Source organism: Clarias gariepinus, chromosome 3 (assembly GCF_024256425.1).
Source record: "Clarias gariepinus isolate MV-2021 ecotype Netherlands chromosome 3, CGAR_prim_01v2, whole genome shotgun sequence".
NCBI classification, from domain to species: Eukaryota; Metazoa; Chordata; class Actinopteri; order Siluriformes; family Clariidae; genus Clarias; species Clarias gariepinus.
Window position 1 is genome coordinate 6,752,297 of NC_071102.1, and position 17,664 is coordinate 6,769,960.

A 17,664-nucleotide genomic window follows, 5' to 3' on the forward strand; every position below is an offset into this window, starting at 1 on the left:
CCTTTTTTGTCTATAAATCACTCAAAATATGCTTTATTTCAAAGTTCTGATTTATTTAGTGGTCCATTTTGTTTGCAATAATCACCAATACACTGTAGCTGAAGTTGAAAACAAGTATAAAACAGTACTTTCCTATAAATCCTATATGGTTTATTTTGTAAACAAGCATCAGCATCAATGAAAAAGCTGCAGCTAAAGTTCCACAATTTTGTTTGAATTTTGCTGCACTGAACCTCTTCCTACCTTTAGCAAAATTTTCCCTTGCACAAAAAAATTAAAAAGCTTATTTTTTTTTTTTTGCTTGTCTTTTTTTTTTTAACAATCCATTATCACGGGAAAGAAATACAATAATTTTTTTCAGTAGGGAAATTATACCTGTTATCATTATGCTGGTTCAGAAAGTCATTTTATTGGTAACCGCAAATACTGCTTTAGAAAAAAAAATCTTCCTGTTGTTATATAATTAAAGGCTGATTAATATTTCATCACCCATACAGTAATTTTTCATCTCATTAAATACCCTTCAAATAGCACAGTAAAGATGTCTGTATTAGAAAACATGATATTTCAATACAGTCATCTGTTCTTCAGCTTGAAAAACAAAGCTCAGCATGTAGAATCAGAATATCCCTGCTGCAAAAGCAATGTTGATCAAGTTCCAACACAATGACATCATCACATTCCTGACATGTACTTAAGACTACAGACACCTACATAGCACCATAACAAGTGACGTATAAAATTTTTGCTGCTTAATATGTAACAACCACTGAAGACAAAAGGAGGGCAGATACCACAGGTGGATCACTGCAGCACTCCCGGCGTTCTCAGCTTTGTAGGGCCCTATAATTACATCGATTTTAATTTCACTAGGTGTCGCTTACAATACTGTACGTGATGTGTTTTTACGAGTGGAAAATCCCAGTTTGTAATTGATTTGGGAAGTAAGGACATGTTACATATACCTTTTTTTTAATCAAAAAAGGTTCAGAATTATTTCTGTCCTCTTATTCCATCATTTAACACTTCAAGCTTCTGTTTTGGTTGACAGGAGGTACTCATTGTGAATCTTTTCCTGAGCTTCATACAGCTTGCGAAGCTTTTTGATTTGTCCCTTGCTGAGCTCCTTCCCTTCTGCGTCATGTGTCGGGAAACCCTGTGCATTAAGATACAGATAGATACAGGATAGGCAATTTTAAACATGTTTTATTTCCAAATACAAAAAAAAAGAGGATTTCTCTTTGTTACCGTGTCGTCGAAACTGGAGTATTTGTCGGTTTCTGAGCGGAACATCTCATTAGGTGGAACCTTACTCTTTGCCAGTTTAGCCATCTATAAAGGAGAGGAGTAAAGATAAATAATTAGCTTTTGTGACATGGATAAATTATTTCTTCTGATGTGGATAATTCCTCCAATTTTTTTGTAATTTGGAATACTTACTTCAAACATCCACAATATGGATAATATTTTTTGTGATAAAGCTTTTGTGACACAGATGATGTATGCAAATATTTGTGATGTTTAATAATCTACTCAAATATTTATGATGTAGATAATTTACAGCACTAGCTGACTAAAACCTTTCTCTGTAAATGGTACCCTGGAACAATACAACCAAAAAAAAAGAAAAAAAATGCAACATCAACAGGAAATATTTTGATAGGAAGTTTTGGAATGATCCTCTCTGGCTTGATCTTGGAATGATCCCAAGACACGACTAATCAAAATAAGAACAGAAACAACGAATTTTATGAAGAGTAAGATCCATAAACTATTTTGACAATATAAATAATTTAAATGCAATGTGTGGACAGAAAAAAACTTTTCCACTCAACTGAGGTTTTCATTCATCTTACAAGCCACATTGTTAAATTTCGATTATTTGGTCAGATCGCATTTTAGAGCGACTTTTATCTGATCTCTCATGTGGACGCATCTGTCCTCTGAAATAGCACACATCGATACATCTTTGCTCACATTATCTGGGTTAGAACACATATTTGTGTGACCACTCATTCATTTCAAACAATTGGAATTTTGCTCTGGAGGACGGTAAGCTGTTAGTCAGCTGTGTTTGTTGACATCCAGAAGAAGGAACAAAGTCAGATGCCTTACTTTAGCTGTTTTAGAAAACACTGCTATAAAATCTGACATCAGCATCCTACACGTATGCAGCGGACAAAAAGTCACATGACTTCCGAACTTCCTATACAAGGTGCATGAGAGTGTATCAGGTATATATCCGATCTAGGACCAGATATAAAAGTGACTTGGATCTGATCTGAAAAACATCAGATTTGTGCGCTCAGATGGCCCTAAAAAAATGTTTATCTGCGTCAGATTTGGGTAAAAAATGTATTATTACACTTAAAGCTGGTACTATAATTGTAGCATGAATGTGAAGTCAAAACAGTTTATTTCCCCCTAGTTTTGGAAGTGCAGAAATATTTGATGACTGTAATAAAATCTGGTAAAAGATCAGCTCTTCTAACCTCTTGTTCCTGTTTCTTTCTGGCCGCCTCCTCTTTCTTCTTTCTCTTCTCCTCCTCCATCTGTAATTAAAACAACACAAAAATATTGATTAAATATAAATGAGATAAAAACAAACATGCAGACCGTGCCTTAACATTAAATTAATTGTGTGGACAGTTATAGGGTGGCACGGCGGTCTAGTGGTTAGCATTGGCCCGGGTTCGAGTCCCGTCTCTGTGTGCATGTTCTCCCCTTCTTTTCTCTGGGTACTCTGGTTTCCTCTCACAGTCCAAAAACATGCAGATCAGGCTAATTGTCATTCCCAAACTGCCCATGATGTGTAAATGAGTGTGTGAGTGTGGGTATGGTTGTGTGCCCTGCGATGGATTGTCACCCTGTCCAGGTTGTACCCGGCCTCGTGCCCTAAGTCTCCTGGGATAGGCTCCAGGACCCCCTGACCTTGATTACAGGATAAAGCGGTATAGACCATGATTGAGTGAGTAAATGAGAGACGGTTATAATGAGGCTTTTGCAGCTGAAATTTAAGCCTCGTACAACGAAAAGTGCAACTTGAGACCTGGAAACAGGTATACACTCTCATTCATGTCAACAGTCATCAATTTTTTATGGATCCAGCTTTTTTTTCCCTTTCCTTATCATGAAAAACATCTGATACCACCTATACAAAACTAAAATCTACGTATATATATATATATATCAGTAGTGTAATTAAATGTATCATGGACAAACGATGATAATTACCTTTTTCTTCTCCTCTCTCTCCTTGAGAAGAGTCTCTCTGTCCACTAATTTCACCACAGTCCGGAGTCCTTCACAAACATCAGCAAAGACATGAGAAAAAGCACACCTGGTCTGTCCAGCTGAGACACTAACTACTTTTCCCTACAAATAATTTCACTATGGCACTGCTTAGGAAACCGAACGTTTTAGTTATTCTTTTTCTATACTAACTATACACTATTGTCCAGCATACAGCCAAAAGTTTCTTAAACCAAAGTTTGTCAGTGTAGTCAGTGTTTCAGTTGAATCTAGAAGGCGTTCAGCAGGGCTGAGGGTCCGATCTCTGTGCACGCATTGTCATGCTTGAAGACGTTTGCATACAAAGACGATATGTACAATTGCATGCTTCTTATTTTGCGGCAAAAATACGAGGAAGACTCTCATACGGCTATGACGGTCGGGTGTCCACATACTTTTGGCCATGCAGAGTATTTTAAGAGACCATTAATTAATCTCAGCTAATGAATCTTGTCTAGTGTTTTTTTTGTTTTTTGCAAGTTACAATATACCACAAGTCTTTAGAGTGGATGTGACTTTGCAATTCTTTTGTACTATTATCTTCCAGATGAAAAAAGGAGAGGCTGGTAAGGGCTACAGTTTCAACCTGCTATAGCCTAAGTGAGCATGTGTCATTCTTTATTAAGACAATATAAATAAATAGGAAACTTTTATAGGTGACAAATAGCTGTGTACAAGTAAGATAAGACACTAATAGGGAAATAATCAAGCAAGGTTATAAAATGTACTCACATTTGTATTTAGTGTTTTATTTCTCATACTGTTTTATTCTTTGCATATGCATTGAGTGGTGTTAAAGTGTTCCTGCATACCTTCGTGATCTTCTAAGCGCACTCCAAGCTCAGGCAGGATGTCATCTCGGACTCCATCACACAGCTGCAGTACTTCCGTCACTTAAAATAATAAACGATACAAAATAAACCAGTGGAAACTAACACTTAATGGAGCCTAGTTATCACATCAAGAAGAAAAATAAGTACCTTTTTGTTCCCTTGCAATTTTTCTGACTCCCTCCCTGAAGTCTGAGAGTACCTTTAAATAAGGCATGACTGTACTCTCCAGCTAGATAAAGATAATCCACACACACACACATTATATTCAAATCTACATGATTTAACTACAACAAGGTTAATATTACAATCATTTATTTTTTAAGTAAATCTAAACTTTATAGTGAAGCAAGCTGCTTTTTTTTTTACAGTACTTACATCCACATTGTGGTCATTTCCTCCAACAGGAAATCCAATGGGTTCTATTCCCTCGATTGCCCCAAAAGTCTGATGTAGGAAAAAAAAAAAAAAAAGAAGAAGTAAAAACTTAGTACCACCCGGTGCTTGTGCCATGTGTATGTTGCTCACCAACATCTCTTTGATTGTGTTTGACATAAAACTGGGCGGTGTCTGTACGTAGCAGTGAGTAACAGCTCCCAGGCATGCTGTAATACTGTAATACGTTCCAGTAAATGTGCAATAGTTAATAGAATTGTGTTACAAGGAAAAGAGGGAGGAGTAGTGCTTCTCTGCATTTGAAAAACACAGCCTGAAGAAATACAAAAGTCGCCGTTTCAGAAGGGATCGCATTATCAGCCTCCGTCAGGCAAAGAAAACAACTAAGGAGTTTGGACTATGGAGAGTATGTGGGTTGCAAGAGGCCGGGGTCCAAGTAAGGAGCCAAGTAACGTCCCCTGAAGGTTTGCATGAAGTCATACTGTAGGTCACTGCGACAAACCATCGGGTGCTGTTTAGATGAATGCATATTTTGTTATAGCGGACATCTAATCCGTACAATCACCTACTGATATAAACACTAAACAGTGTAGACTGCAGTCACTCCAGGTGCAGGCTCTCTCTCACCTTGAACATGTCTGTGAGGTAGTGAGCGATGCTCTCCAGTAGCATGCGGTTCGGCAGCAGTTTGGCACTTTTCCTGGCAGCCATGTACGTGTTGCTCTGACCCACCAGAGCCCTCATCTCCTCCAACGCCGTCCGTGTGTCGATATTGTCACACAGAGCCTCGTGGACGCTCTCTTTCTTCTCATAGAAACTAGACACAAAAACAACACGGGTTTGGAAAGCTAGCACATCAAAAACCCGCGAGCCTGCATAACAGCGGATCAGGAATTCTGGCACATGCAGCTGTTTTCACAGCAGGAAAGAATTGCTTACCTTTTGTTCAGGTCGAGCTCCTCAACCTCCCATCTCTCATATCGACCCGTGATGTCAGTTGGAGTCCTAAGGATATCCTTCACGTTCAGGAAGAACTCCTGTTGGGATACAGAAATACATTCATGAATATAATACACACATCCTGTGGATGTGTGTAGCAGTTCAGTCAGTGATGTACAACATAATATGATACGCATTGCATTTAGGCAAGTGGTATATGTTTTACCACTGTGTTAGGACATCCAGTCAACATTCACACGCACATACACACACTATGGGCGATTTCAGGGCGGCAAATATTCTAATCTGCATGTCTTTGGACTGTGGGAGGAAACCTGGAGGAAACCCACCAAGCACGAACATGCAAAGAGGGAGAACATGCTAACTCCATGCACACACACACCAAGACAGGAACAGAATCCTGGACGTACAAGGCGACAGTGTTTAATACTAATCTACCAAACAGAAACTTGATAAGGTTTAATTCCCATGTCCCAAGTTTTTATTTCTCTTATATAACAGCTATTTCGCAATGATTATACTGTACATTCCCATTAAATAAAGAATGACGCACCTTATTTTAGTAGTTTATAATTACAATTTAAGACACGTAATCGTTCAGCTCTAAGCGGTCAGTCTTCCGCGAGCAGACAAATTATAAAGTGCAAAGTCCTATGTTGTAAAGATGTAAATATAAAGATCTCCTTCACACTTTTCAACATCATCTGACCAATCAGAGCGCAGAATTCAACAGTACTGTGATATAAAGATATTCAACTCATAATGTTATACTTTTTAAATAAAATTTATTTTCTCAAATTAATATCAATATTAACTGAACATTTTAAATAAATTATAATTAATCACTGATTTTATTTTCCTTCCTCCTTCATCTGTAAATATGTTCAGCTATTAAAGTTGGTATATTTATTGTAATAAAAGTATTTTCCTCCTCTTTTGCTTCCATGCCCCAGACTGGATGGGGTAGAATTATTGTACATGACTACACATCTGGTATACGGTATTTATTTCTTTACAATGACATACAATCCAGTCATATGTCTGCATGTTGATGCCATGATAGATACAAGCTTTTCCCTGCAATTACGAGTGTGCATATACACACATACTGTATACACTAGTGCTAATCACTGTCTGTTATGCTTCGGGCAGTAAAATTACTCACGTTCATGAACTTCTCGTACTGAATGGCAGACTCCATGGTGTTGGAGGAGTAATCCAGTGTGTCCTTCCACGAGTGCATGAGGAAAGCCAGGCGCAGTTGCCTTGCTGTAGAGAGGGGTTAGAGAGTTAGGATCAGATGAATTTTTTTTATCCCTGATGGGAAAATTTAATTGAGTTTTAAAAAGTCCACTGTTTTCTATACAGCCTCCAAGGGGACATGAAAGGGAAAAAAAATGTTTTTGTTGAAAAAAAAAAAGTTATTGTATTGTGATACAAAGTATTGTATCTTGTAAAACGCCTGGACCTTCATCATAGGTTTCTAACCAATAAGAGACAAGACTTAATTATTTACTTAGACTGACACTAAGATTTAACAATAATAATAATAATTATTATTATATTGTGCTAAACTTGGTTAAAACACAACAATTTAAACCCTGCCTTCATGCTCTAGGTTTTTTTTTTATCATAGATGAGACTGAATTTGTGTAACCAATCATAATAGAAAAGGCAGGATTTCATAACCTTATCCAGTTTTGCAATAATTGAAAATTTTTTTTTTTTTGGTATTTTGGTCCATCTATGTGCCAACGGGTGACAAATACAACGGGTGACAAACCGTCATTGACACCATATGGGCAATTTGGGGACGCCAGTTAGCCTAACCTGCATGTCTTTGGACTGTGGGAAGAAACTGGAATACCCGGAGGAAACCCACCACACAAGCACAAGGAGAACATACAAACTCCATGCATATAGACCCCGAGATATAAATCGAACCCCAGGGCACCATTTATTATACACTAATAAATGACACTAATACACGTGTATTTAATTGTACACATCTAAAAATAATTCTTTTTACATTAACCCCGATATATAATGTATTTGTTTTCTCCTGTTACATCTCTCTTATATTTTCCCCTTTTACAGTATGACTCTTGGTAGTTTTCCCAAGCAGCTCTCGTTTCTTCAGTATATAAAATTACATTTTTGTTTTCTCCTCTGTTTTAAATAAAAAGCTCTAATCAGTCCTGGGATGTTGCCCAGTTTCTCCACTTGGATGAATCAAATTACACTAAGAACAAATACCTGTGTGTTTCGCCAGGGCATCTTTGATGGTGATGAAGTTTTTCAGTGATTTTGACATCTTGCAGCCAGCGATAGTAAGGTGGCCCGTGTGCAAAAAATACCGCACCCAGTGGTCATTGTCGAAGTAGGCCTGTACAGACAGCAGGATGTTTTATTCTACAGTTCATTAATTCATTAAAATCGCTTAGTAAAAGCTGCATATGGAGATGAGCGTGACTGCACCTCGGACTGCGCCAGCTCGTTGTCATGGTGAGGGAAACGCAAGTCGAACCCTCCTCCATGAATGTCCATGGACGCACCTAAGATGGAGCCGGCCATGGCCGAGCACTCGATGTGCCAACCGGGTCGTCCCTTCGTAGACAGAGAGGAAATAAAACGACAGCAGGAGACATTATAAGCACATCTGCGGCACTGATAAGAGGCTTGAGCTGTTATCCACTTGCATGTGTAATGGCACTAATGGTTTCTGGGTCAAACTGATTTCCCATCAGCTTGTAAAAAAAAAAATTATAATAATAATAGAACAGCAACAATAACAACAAAAGTAAATGCTTTCTTATTTTAGTGAGTGATGACAGCACTTTTACACCCCACATTGTTCTCTTGTTAGTCAATAAAACGCCCAGCTTGTTCACAAAAGGGATTTAAACATCAGTGGCGTTAACAACATCGCCCTGTTTAGAGATAAAAATGATGATTTAGTTTCATTTAATGGAAAACATTTAATAGAAAAACATATAATTACATTTAATAATGCTATTTCATAAATAAACACCTGTAACACAAGCATCCCCTAGTGATAAAACCGTACTGTATTTGTTTCTGTATCTGCTAAGTTTTTCATTTATTCATCTACATACTGTAGCTGCTTTTTGGATCTGGAGCCACCAGCAATGTGTGTAACCCCAAGGTTGGGGGTTCGAATCTCGCCTCTGGTCCCAGGTGCGTGAAGTGTCCTCCTAATGCTTGGTGGGTTTCCTCCGAGAACTCAGGTTTTTAAATCGATTGCTTTCCATCAATTCAATTAAAGGATTTAAAATGTATATATACTGTAACTGATGTGTTTGTTTTGCAAAACAATGCTCCATAGCTCACACATATATTTATACAATAGAGTTGCAGTTAAATGTTTAAAAGGAAAACAGTATTGACAGTCTGGAAAATAAATTGGACTATGGTTCGGAAGGTCCCAGGTTCAAATCCCCCACCCACCATGTTGTCCCTTTTGGGCCCTTAACCCTCAACTGCTCAGATGTACATGTATGAGATAAAAATGTAAATCGCTCTGGATAAGGGCGTCTGCCAAATGCATAAATGTAAATGTAAGGTAAATTAAGCGAGCTGTGATACCAGATTGGGGATTTGTTTCAGTAAATTGTTTACTTTTCAATCATCTATGGCTGGAGAAATGTGTCTTGGGCTAGTAATACAGTAAATATTAGATTGATTTAATTGAAAGAAGGTACGTGCATAAAATATAGGACAATCCCAATAAATAACTCCATACAGTGGCAGTAAAACTGTATTTCCCACTATGATGAATAAACTTCGTAGTTAATCCATGGTCCACATGAGTGTTGAATAGTGGGGCGAGCCACAGTATGGTTAATCGTTCATTTGTTACATTTTTGGTATTGTCCGTCTATTACCATAAACAATTCATTGATTATCGATTGTTGACGTGCTCAACTATCGATTAAGAAATATGTGTGTAATTTTCAGCCTGATACCATAGCCTTACACAAATCAAGTGGTGTAGATAGTTAATGGATCTGAAGCCAGGGCATGTGGCATGAATACACCCAGGGCAAACCTGTTTCATGACCAGGCATCTCATTCACGACTCATTCAAACCTACTCGCCAAGCCATTATCTACTGCCATGTCTTTGGGAGGTGGGATGAAACCGGAGATCCTGGAGGAAACCCATAAGGAACCATTGAGGACATGCCACACAGAGCTTAAGCCGGAAGACATAATGCAGAAACGTCCCCTGCTGCACCTCCATGCTGCCTGGGCAGAGCTTAACTGCATGCAAATTAAAAGCAAACTGATCTGGCAAATTCTAATGTGAAAGACCGAGGATGGCATCATTCTATACACCTTCACTATGCACAGAGAAATGCATGCACGCCTTTATTAACATTGGCGGTGTTTGTTTAAATTTACAAAAGAAATAGATCTCCGCTCACCTTCCCCCAGGGAGACTCCCATGACGGCTCTCCGGGTTTAGAGGCTTTCCACAGGGCAAAATCGTTCTGTGAGCGCTTCTCACTCAGCCGGTCTGCTGAGATACTTAAGTCTCCTACAAAGCGAGGTTGATACACACACACACATCATAAAGTATTTAACTTCCATACTTTTCTCTATAAAAACAGAAAAAGATCCGAGATGTGTACCTTCTCCCTCCTGCAGAGCCTTCTGGTCACCCACTGCTTCTGGCACCAGTTTAGCATACGAATGTCGTGAACTAGCATCGAACTTGGCGGTGTCGAAATACACAGAGCCGTTGGACTCATAACTGCAATATGAAGAACAAGGAGCAAATTAATTATAAGGATAATAAGGCATGTAATGACATAGCACAGCATCATTAAGGTGCATTAAATATATCTAAAGATACTAACCCGTATCCATTGTCTACTATCTTCTTAACAAACTCCACAATCTCTGGAACGTATTCGCTGACCCGAGTGAGAACATCAGGTGGAAGAACCTGGTATCACATCGGGATCGAATCAGCGTCACAGTTTTGGCACAATTTAGCTCAACATTGAAACGCAAGCGCTAGTAAAGATTTGCCCACAAAATCCTGGACGTTCCCAAAAGCACTTCACTTTATTCACAGAGAACTGTACAAACATTTCCCCCATCGGTTCTACTCACATTGAGGGCGTCCATGTCTTTGTGATACTCGCCTTCCCAGTATTTCGGTAACAGAGAGAATATCGAGTTTTCCGTTACTTGGCTGCCGAACTGGGAATCCAACCAATCAGATAAAAGGTCCTTGGACTCTTCCAATAAAACCTTCTCAGTCAGAACACAAAAACAGCAGATCAAGTACCAAAGTTGTAGCTCTAAATCTGATCAAACTCAATTTGGGTCTTATTTATATTCTTTACAATATTTCGTTCCAACCTCAGCCCGGCTCTGAATGGTAGCATCCTTAGCTCCGCTCTTCATCGATCCCTGTAGTGGAGTCAGGGCATCCGTCACTGCCGCATCCAGTCTCTCCAACATCTGCTTTTTATCAGGGTCTGTGGTTTCTGCGAGTTTGACTTTAAAGGGCTAAAATAACACGAAAAAAAAAAAAAAACACACAAACATCTTAACAATTAAACACTAAACAGCTACTAAAAGATTTTGCCAGAAATCAGTCAGGAACCACAGTGTGTGATTTTTTTTATCATTTTTTTAGTCCAAGGCATCAGGCCAACTGTTTCCCCTTAGAGTAATTTAGGAAGCACGCTGCACCATGTGTGAAAGTGATCTAAGCATGAAATCATGTAACGTGTCATTCTACTTCAGATTTATTTATCAGTAATACAGAGTCCAACAAGTAACACGATGTAAGAATCAGGGTCGCATAAAATCTCAGCTGACATGTAATTCCTCAGCATGATGTGTCCATGTCTCTCTCACCTCTCTAGCCGTTAAGACGTCCTGCAGGATCTGAGAGGCGTTGGGCTTTTTAGCTCGGTACTGCTCCAGCAGGTGATTCTGTCTGGCTCGTTTAATGATCTGAAACACGACAGAATGCCGTCACACACCAACACAAAGCTAAGGGCAACTTACAAGGGGCGTTCAAGTCAAACCAGGACTTGAATAACGGAACAGAGTTATGAAGGTAAAAACTCTCATTATTTCTACACTCATCCCAGGGTTTCACTAGTGCTTGGATAGCATTAAGATACATTTCTCAGTACATTAGCGCTCTCATCGGACTGCTTATCGTCTGAAACGCTGGCCTCCCAGGAACTCCTTTAATGGCCAAAACATGGGTAAATGACTTGGAGCGAGATCAGATGTCTCTCTTCCGCAGAGAGACATCTGATCACAACCTGTCCGTCGATTTTCAAGGATTGGGCGTTCCACTTTATGGAAACGACCGCTCCGATCCACCCCGGCCAGGATTGTCACCACATTCGGCCTCCTTTAAAATGTTTGAATGTTTTACTTTGGCCAAGAGTCTTATCGCTGTACTCTACTTGAAGTCTTCCGTAAATATCAATGTTCGTTTAAACGCTTTCATTTATGAGAAATTTCACACAAATCCCAGTTTGACTTGAACGCCCCTTTTATAAGCCATCTGATGGAATCATGTCAGACGTAAGCCATTAGACGTCATCCATTTTAACTGTGAAAAGTATTAAACTAAATAGCTGTTGGTTAGTTAATACAAACGAATATTAATACTTTATTACAGTTAATAAAAATTATATCATATTTATACGTATATTTTGTATTAAAATTAATTTGTGGCTTGTTATTAACAAATAACTGTTGTTGTTTGTGTTTATACTGTTAAATAACGTGTATAGCTCTAATACGGACATGCTACTTGTGCATTCAATCATACTGTAAAACATACTCTTGAAGAAATTTATTATAGAAACTAATCTATGGAGACTCCATGTGAAAACCGATGAACGTCTCCTCACTTAAATCTAAAACGCCATACAAACTCTTATTTACTTTGTCGTCGATGTCTGTAATGTTCATGCAGTAGAAGACGTCGTATTTGAAATAGTCCTTCAGTATTCTTCTTAGGATGTCGAAGGAAATGTAGGACCTGGGAAACAGGGACACGGACGTAACATGAAAGACAGGAAAATATATAGGACAGAGGTTGTGGCAGTGCTGTATTTTCATCTCAGATCATATGATCAGTACAGTGGCTTTGGGAACCAGAAACACAAGCATGTGTGATGTTACAACACATTTGGCACTTTTCACTGCACAAAGAGAGAATGGCTTGGCTGAGCGTTTCGCGCTTGTACAGTGTCTCTATGGAGTCATCACAGACAGTAGAACACAGACTGTTCCAGACTCGCAGTGTACGTAAGCCATTGTGGGAAACGCACACTGCTGTGGAGAGCTTTACCTGGCATGACCCATGTGGGAAGCGTCGTAGACGGTGGGGCCGCAGCAGTACCACAGAACCTTTTTCCCATGCTGAGGAACAAACAGCTCCTGAAATAATAAAAAGCACAATCTGTTAGCGTTAATGACATTAATTACAGATAATAGGATCTAAAGGTTAAAGACAAAAACCAGGAATTTAATATGATCATACACACAAGGGGTGTTCAAGTCAAACCGGGACTTGTAGTAAAATTTCTAACTATAAATTAATGTGTACAGTATAACCGGTGATGAGACGCTTAGTCCGTAAGTCTGCAAATAACCATCCCGGTCGAGGTGGATCAAGTGGACTATGTGATCTTTGAAAAAAAAAAAAAAAAAACTTGTCGCCAAATTGCAGAACAAACGCATCGGTCTATAAGAACTGTACACGCCATCATTCACCAACACCACACTTTTATTGCCACATCCTCCGTACAGTCCTGACCTCGCTCTAAGCCGTTGCCACATGTTTAAGTCCATTAAAGGAGTTCCTGGGAGGCCGGCATTTCAGACATGAAGCAGGTAGTCTGATCATGACTCCGGGGTACTGAGAAACCTTTTTATCTTAATGGAATCCAAGCACTGGTGAAATGCTGGGATAGGTGCATTAGTGTAGCAGGGGATTATATAGAGAAGTAAAGAGAGTTTTTACTCTCAGGACTGTGTGCAATAAAAAGTTTGACTTGAACATCCCTTGTATTTCTTACCTACTTTGCTGGTTCTGATACACACCATTCTTTCATAGAATTATTATTTTTGTTGCATTCTTATAATACTGTTTTTTTTATAAGTCAACCAGAATAGAAATAAACTCGCACCTTGGTCCGAGTCAGGCTGTTGTAAAGTCTGAGATTTGGGAGTTCAGTTCCATCTGGTGGAGACCAGGGCGGCTGCACCCTCTTTCCTTTCGCTGGGAAAAAACGCATCATGTGTTAATGAGCTGAATTCACACGCACATGTATTGTAATTAACAGATGGTTATGAACCGAGTGATCAGATACAACTGTGTGACAGAGCGACATGATTAATGTGATCGAGATTATAGAATTGCGCCTTTGATGTTAGAAAAAGTGCAACAGAAAGTAAAATAAGTGATGAGACAAACAGGATGGTGTACTGCTGACAGGAAACACAAAGCAGAAAAGAATCAAACTGACAACCACAAACACACACATACAATCATCATCAAGTGTTGCATCATCTAAGAAGGCTGGAATTCACTTGTCTTACAATCAAGAAGCTCCCAAGCTCAACCTCACCCTGACCAGCACCGAAACACCAGTCACACCCTACCGCCTCCTACACATTACACATGCACTACTCTTACTCCCTCTCTACTCACTGGTGTCTGAAGCCTGGCCGTCGGTTCGAGGCTGCAGTGTGGCTATGTGCCTGTACCAGCGAAGAGCGTGAACATGCTGCGACGGAGGCGGCGAACCGCGAAAAAGCACAAACGCGTCCGCGTCCGCCTGCGAGGGCCCGTAGCCTGCCAGGTAACTGCGGCTGCTCAGGTACTCGTTCAACGCCTCGGCCCTGCGGCCGTCCTCACTTATGCGCAGTAAGAAGCCACAATCAAAAGCTGGGAAGACAAGAGGACGACACACACACACATACACACACAGGAAAAAATAGCTCAGTGGATCAGCTCTGGATCCAAACAGTAGCAGAGAGGAAAACGAAAAATGTTCTGAAAAACTGACAAACGTCTGAGATGCGGTCTCAGTGTGGAGGACATACAAATGCACACATACTCGGTTAGGGTTGAGCAGGCTGTAGCAAAAGCAGTGCACAGTCAAATAAAGCCACTAAGTCTTTTTGTATTGTTAGGAAATTCTCAAACTTACTGCGTCATGGAATTATTTTAGAAATGCATACCCAGCTTACAAGACTTATACTGAACATATTAGTTATGTGAAAATTGTTCCATACATTTATAAAATAATTTATCATGCGATAACTATATGTCTGACGTTACAAAACTTAATGCACAACATCATGTTTATGGACCTGACCATCACACCCTTGTGCTCCGCTTCCCTAAACTGAAAGTCTGAAGCCCAAAAACATGCAGTGTAGGCTACCTGGCTGAAATTGCCCATAATGTGTGAATGAGCGTGTGTGTGTGTGTGTGTGTGTGTGTGTGTGTGTGTGTGTGTGTGTGTGTGTGCATGTGCGCCCTGTGATGATGGCATGACACCTCGTCCAGAATGTACCCTGACTCGTACCCTATGTCTCCTGGGATCTTGGGGAAGGGTCATGACCCTATACAGGATAAGTGTTATAGAAGATGAATGAATAAATGAATGAGCTGTCTCCTTCTGATCAATTCTAGTGCCAGGATTATGTGCAAGACTGCAGAGTCTTATGATATCCTCCTAGTGCACTTATTGGACCATCTCTGAGCTGAGATTCAGAAAAGAAAATACACCCGTTATATGTTTCTGCCATATAATAATCCAATGATAAGACTAAATCCCACATAGTTGTAGAGCTAGTGTACAAAATCCATGCACAGATCTAACCCAAGACACAAAAGCAGAAGGATGATGCAGCGTTCAACACAACCGTAAATACATGTCCAGAAGTGTTATCCAGCTGTGTAAGGCTAAATCACTTCTTACACCAATTTCACACAAACCATACTTATTTACAACCACACCTTCATCTCGCATGCTTTTTCTAAGTCGTTTAGACGCTAATTCGAAGTCTAATATACATTACCTTGGTCACCTGCCATATCTTTCGGTTTCCCCGGTATCTGATGCAACAATGAACGTGTCCGGAAAATCCACCCGCGGTCTCCACGGCTAGCATTAACATTCCCACCCGTATTCCGACAAAAACCCCGCCTAGTGCACTCACGACCCGATCGTGGATTGGATGTTGTATTTGCGCGACTGTAAACTATTGGTTAATCTCAGGTCATAGGGCGGGGCTTTATATAAATACATGTGGGAAAGAAAAGGTCGCGCGACGGGACCAATATATGAGTCCGGGCAGTGGGTTTTAAATAATGAAACAATTAATTTATTTTAAATAATTAAATTAATTGTAGTAAGTGTAAATTTTTTTTTATGATTAATATGTAGCAAAGGGTTAGCAAAAAAAAAATCCGGTTAAATTTAGCCAGGATTTCCTTTCTTTCAAAATAAAGGCGTTTGAGCCTGTGTAGTAGAGTTAAGACTTGTGAGGGCCCAAGTACTATAACATCGACACGATGACGCCGTGACTATGACGTCATCGCCATCTCTCTGATGATGCCGTTTTAATAGTGTTATGTCATAAATGTGCTGGGTTCTTTTGGCCAAAAACTCACGGAATTTGGCTCACAGGTTGGACAGTATACAGCATTACAGTATGTTTTAACAAGCTTCTGTTAGTAAAAAAAAAAAAAAAAAAAAAAGACCACAGTACATGAGCTGGGGGGAAAATCGATTTAGTTATGTATTGCGCTTCTTTTATGTAATGATTCACATATGGCCACACTTACAAAATATATATTTTTTAAAACTGTTCATGCATTTCTAATAGAGCTAAAGCGGTCAATCGGCCAGTGCTCGGCCTGGTTATCAATCAGTATATTAGCGGCCGTGATTAGCGATCAGTTTTTCGGCCTTGAATATAAATTATTCTGTACTGAGTGGCGCAAAAGAAATGCATTTTTATGGCATTACTTTGTTAAAAATCATGCACGTTAAAAGCCTACGATCTGCCTTATTCTTCAAACTGTGAGCGAAATAGTCTCAAACCAACTCATTACACCCACTTACACCAGTAAGTCAAAACATTGCGAGTGCCATGTAGTAAAAAATCTCATGCGTTAGAAGCCACGTATGCCTGCCTGCTCACAGCCTTGCAACCTACACGCTCACTGTGAAGTTGAGTTTTAAGACCTTTTTGAGGCATTTGATGAGGCAAAACATTAGTTTCTTTAAAATCCTACAGGTGGTGTACTCTGAACTATTTACACATTTTCATCCTGTGTGGTAGGAGTGAGTTATTTGCTCATTTAGTTTAAAAAAATAATTATGGCGGATGTCAGAGTAAGCTTTATCACTGTCAGAGTGTAGCTTTATGTTTAATTTAATTTGAAGCTAAATATTATATATATATATATATATATATATATATATATATATATAAATATTTATTATATATATATATATACATATTATAAAACTCTTGTCTTTGATGTTATTCTGTATTGTTTAAATGCTACTTTTGCTTGTTAATTGAGAAAACGGATGTTGTAAGGAAAGGATTAAGGATTAATTAATCATTGAAGATAAGTATTAATACATTATCTACACATACAACAAATCCTTCCAAAAATTATAATTAACTAGGGTTAGGGTTATAGTTGTCCCGAAATATTTTAAATATAAAGGTTACAGGTTGCATCAGTAAGATGTTTTATATGATATTTTCAGTTTTGTTATTCAAAATAAATGAGTAAAATGTTACACAAGAGAACAGTTTTAACATCTTTCTTAAAAAGTGAGTGTATAATTTTATTCACCATATAGTAATAATAAAAACAAATATGACAAACAAACTTTTTAGCAGGATTTAGTGGAAGTCATGGTGTAAACAGGGTTACATGCTTTCATTAGCATAAGTATTTTAGAGGAAATTGCACCAAACACCAAGCCAAGCTGGTTTGTTCTCACAGGTACAGTACGTTGTTATGAGAAAGTAATTTCTTTATTATTGATATTAAATGATTGATTCAAGAGTAATAATAACATACCCTTGTTATTACAAATGATACATTTGTGTGGAGAGAAAATATGCTTTTAGATCAC

General features: G+C 38.9%; 1 protein-coding gene across 2 annotated transcripts; it reads right to left on the minus strand.

Annotated features, from left to right (window-relative positions):
* Positions 1 to 36: 36 nt before the first annotated feature.
* Positions 37 to 15,667, minus strand: cars1 (cysteinyl-tRNA synthetase 1). 2 transcript variants are annotated; one of them, XM_053493004.1, is made up of 23 exons: positions 15,581 to 15,651; positions 14,202 to 14,438; positions 13,678 to 13,769; positions 12,837 to 12,925; positions 12,428 to 12,524; positions 11,375 to 11,473; positions 10,871 to 11,020; positions 10,619 to 10,759; positions 10,360 to 10,448; positions 10,132 to 10,253; positions 9,925 to 10,037; positions 7,956 to 8,084; positions 7,734 to 7,863; positions 6,643 to 6,746; positions 5,457 to 5,554; positions 5,145 to 5,334; positions 4,500 to 4,568; positions 4,272 to 4,353; positions 4,104 to 4,184; positions 3,235 to 3,302; positions 2,493 to 2,552; positions 1,249 to 1,332; positions 37 to 1,156 (listed from the first exon to the last, which is right to left on the minus strand). In XM_053493004.1, exons 1-23 carry the CDS (start codon positions 15,594 to 15,596, stop codon positions 1,028 to 1,030), a joined length of 2,469 nt encoding a protein of 822 aa, XP_053348979.1. In that variant the 5' UTR covers positions 15,597 to 15,651; the 3' UTR covers positions 37 to 1,027. The 2 variants fall into 2 exon arrangements, with proteins under 2 accessions (XP_053348979.1, XP_053348980.1); XM_053493005.1 differs by lacking the exon at positions 14,202 to 14,438 and having other exon boundaries at positions 15,581 to 15,667.
* Between the last annotated feature and the right edge of the window lie 1,997 nt (positions 15,668 to 17,664).

Bases quoted from the DNA above. Each gene is read 5' to 3' on its own strand.
- cars1 (XM_053493004.1), bottom strand. The intron at 12,525-12,836 runs GTAAAGCTCTCC...CCTGTTTCCCAG, and splicing joins TCCCACATGGGTCATGCCAG to GTCCTACATTTCCTTCGACA. The intron at 1,157-1,248 runs GTAACAAAGAGA...CTTAATGCACAG, and splicing joins ACTCCAGTTTCGACGACACG to GGTTTCCCGACACATGACGC.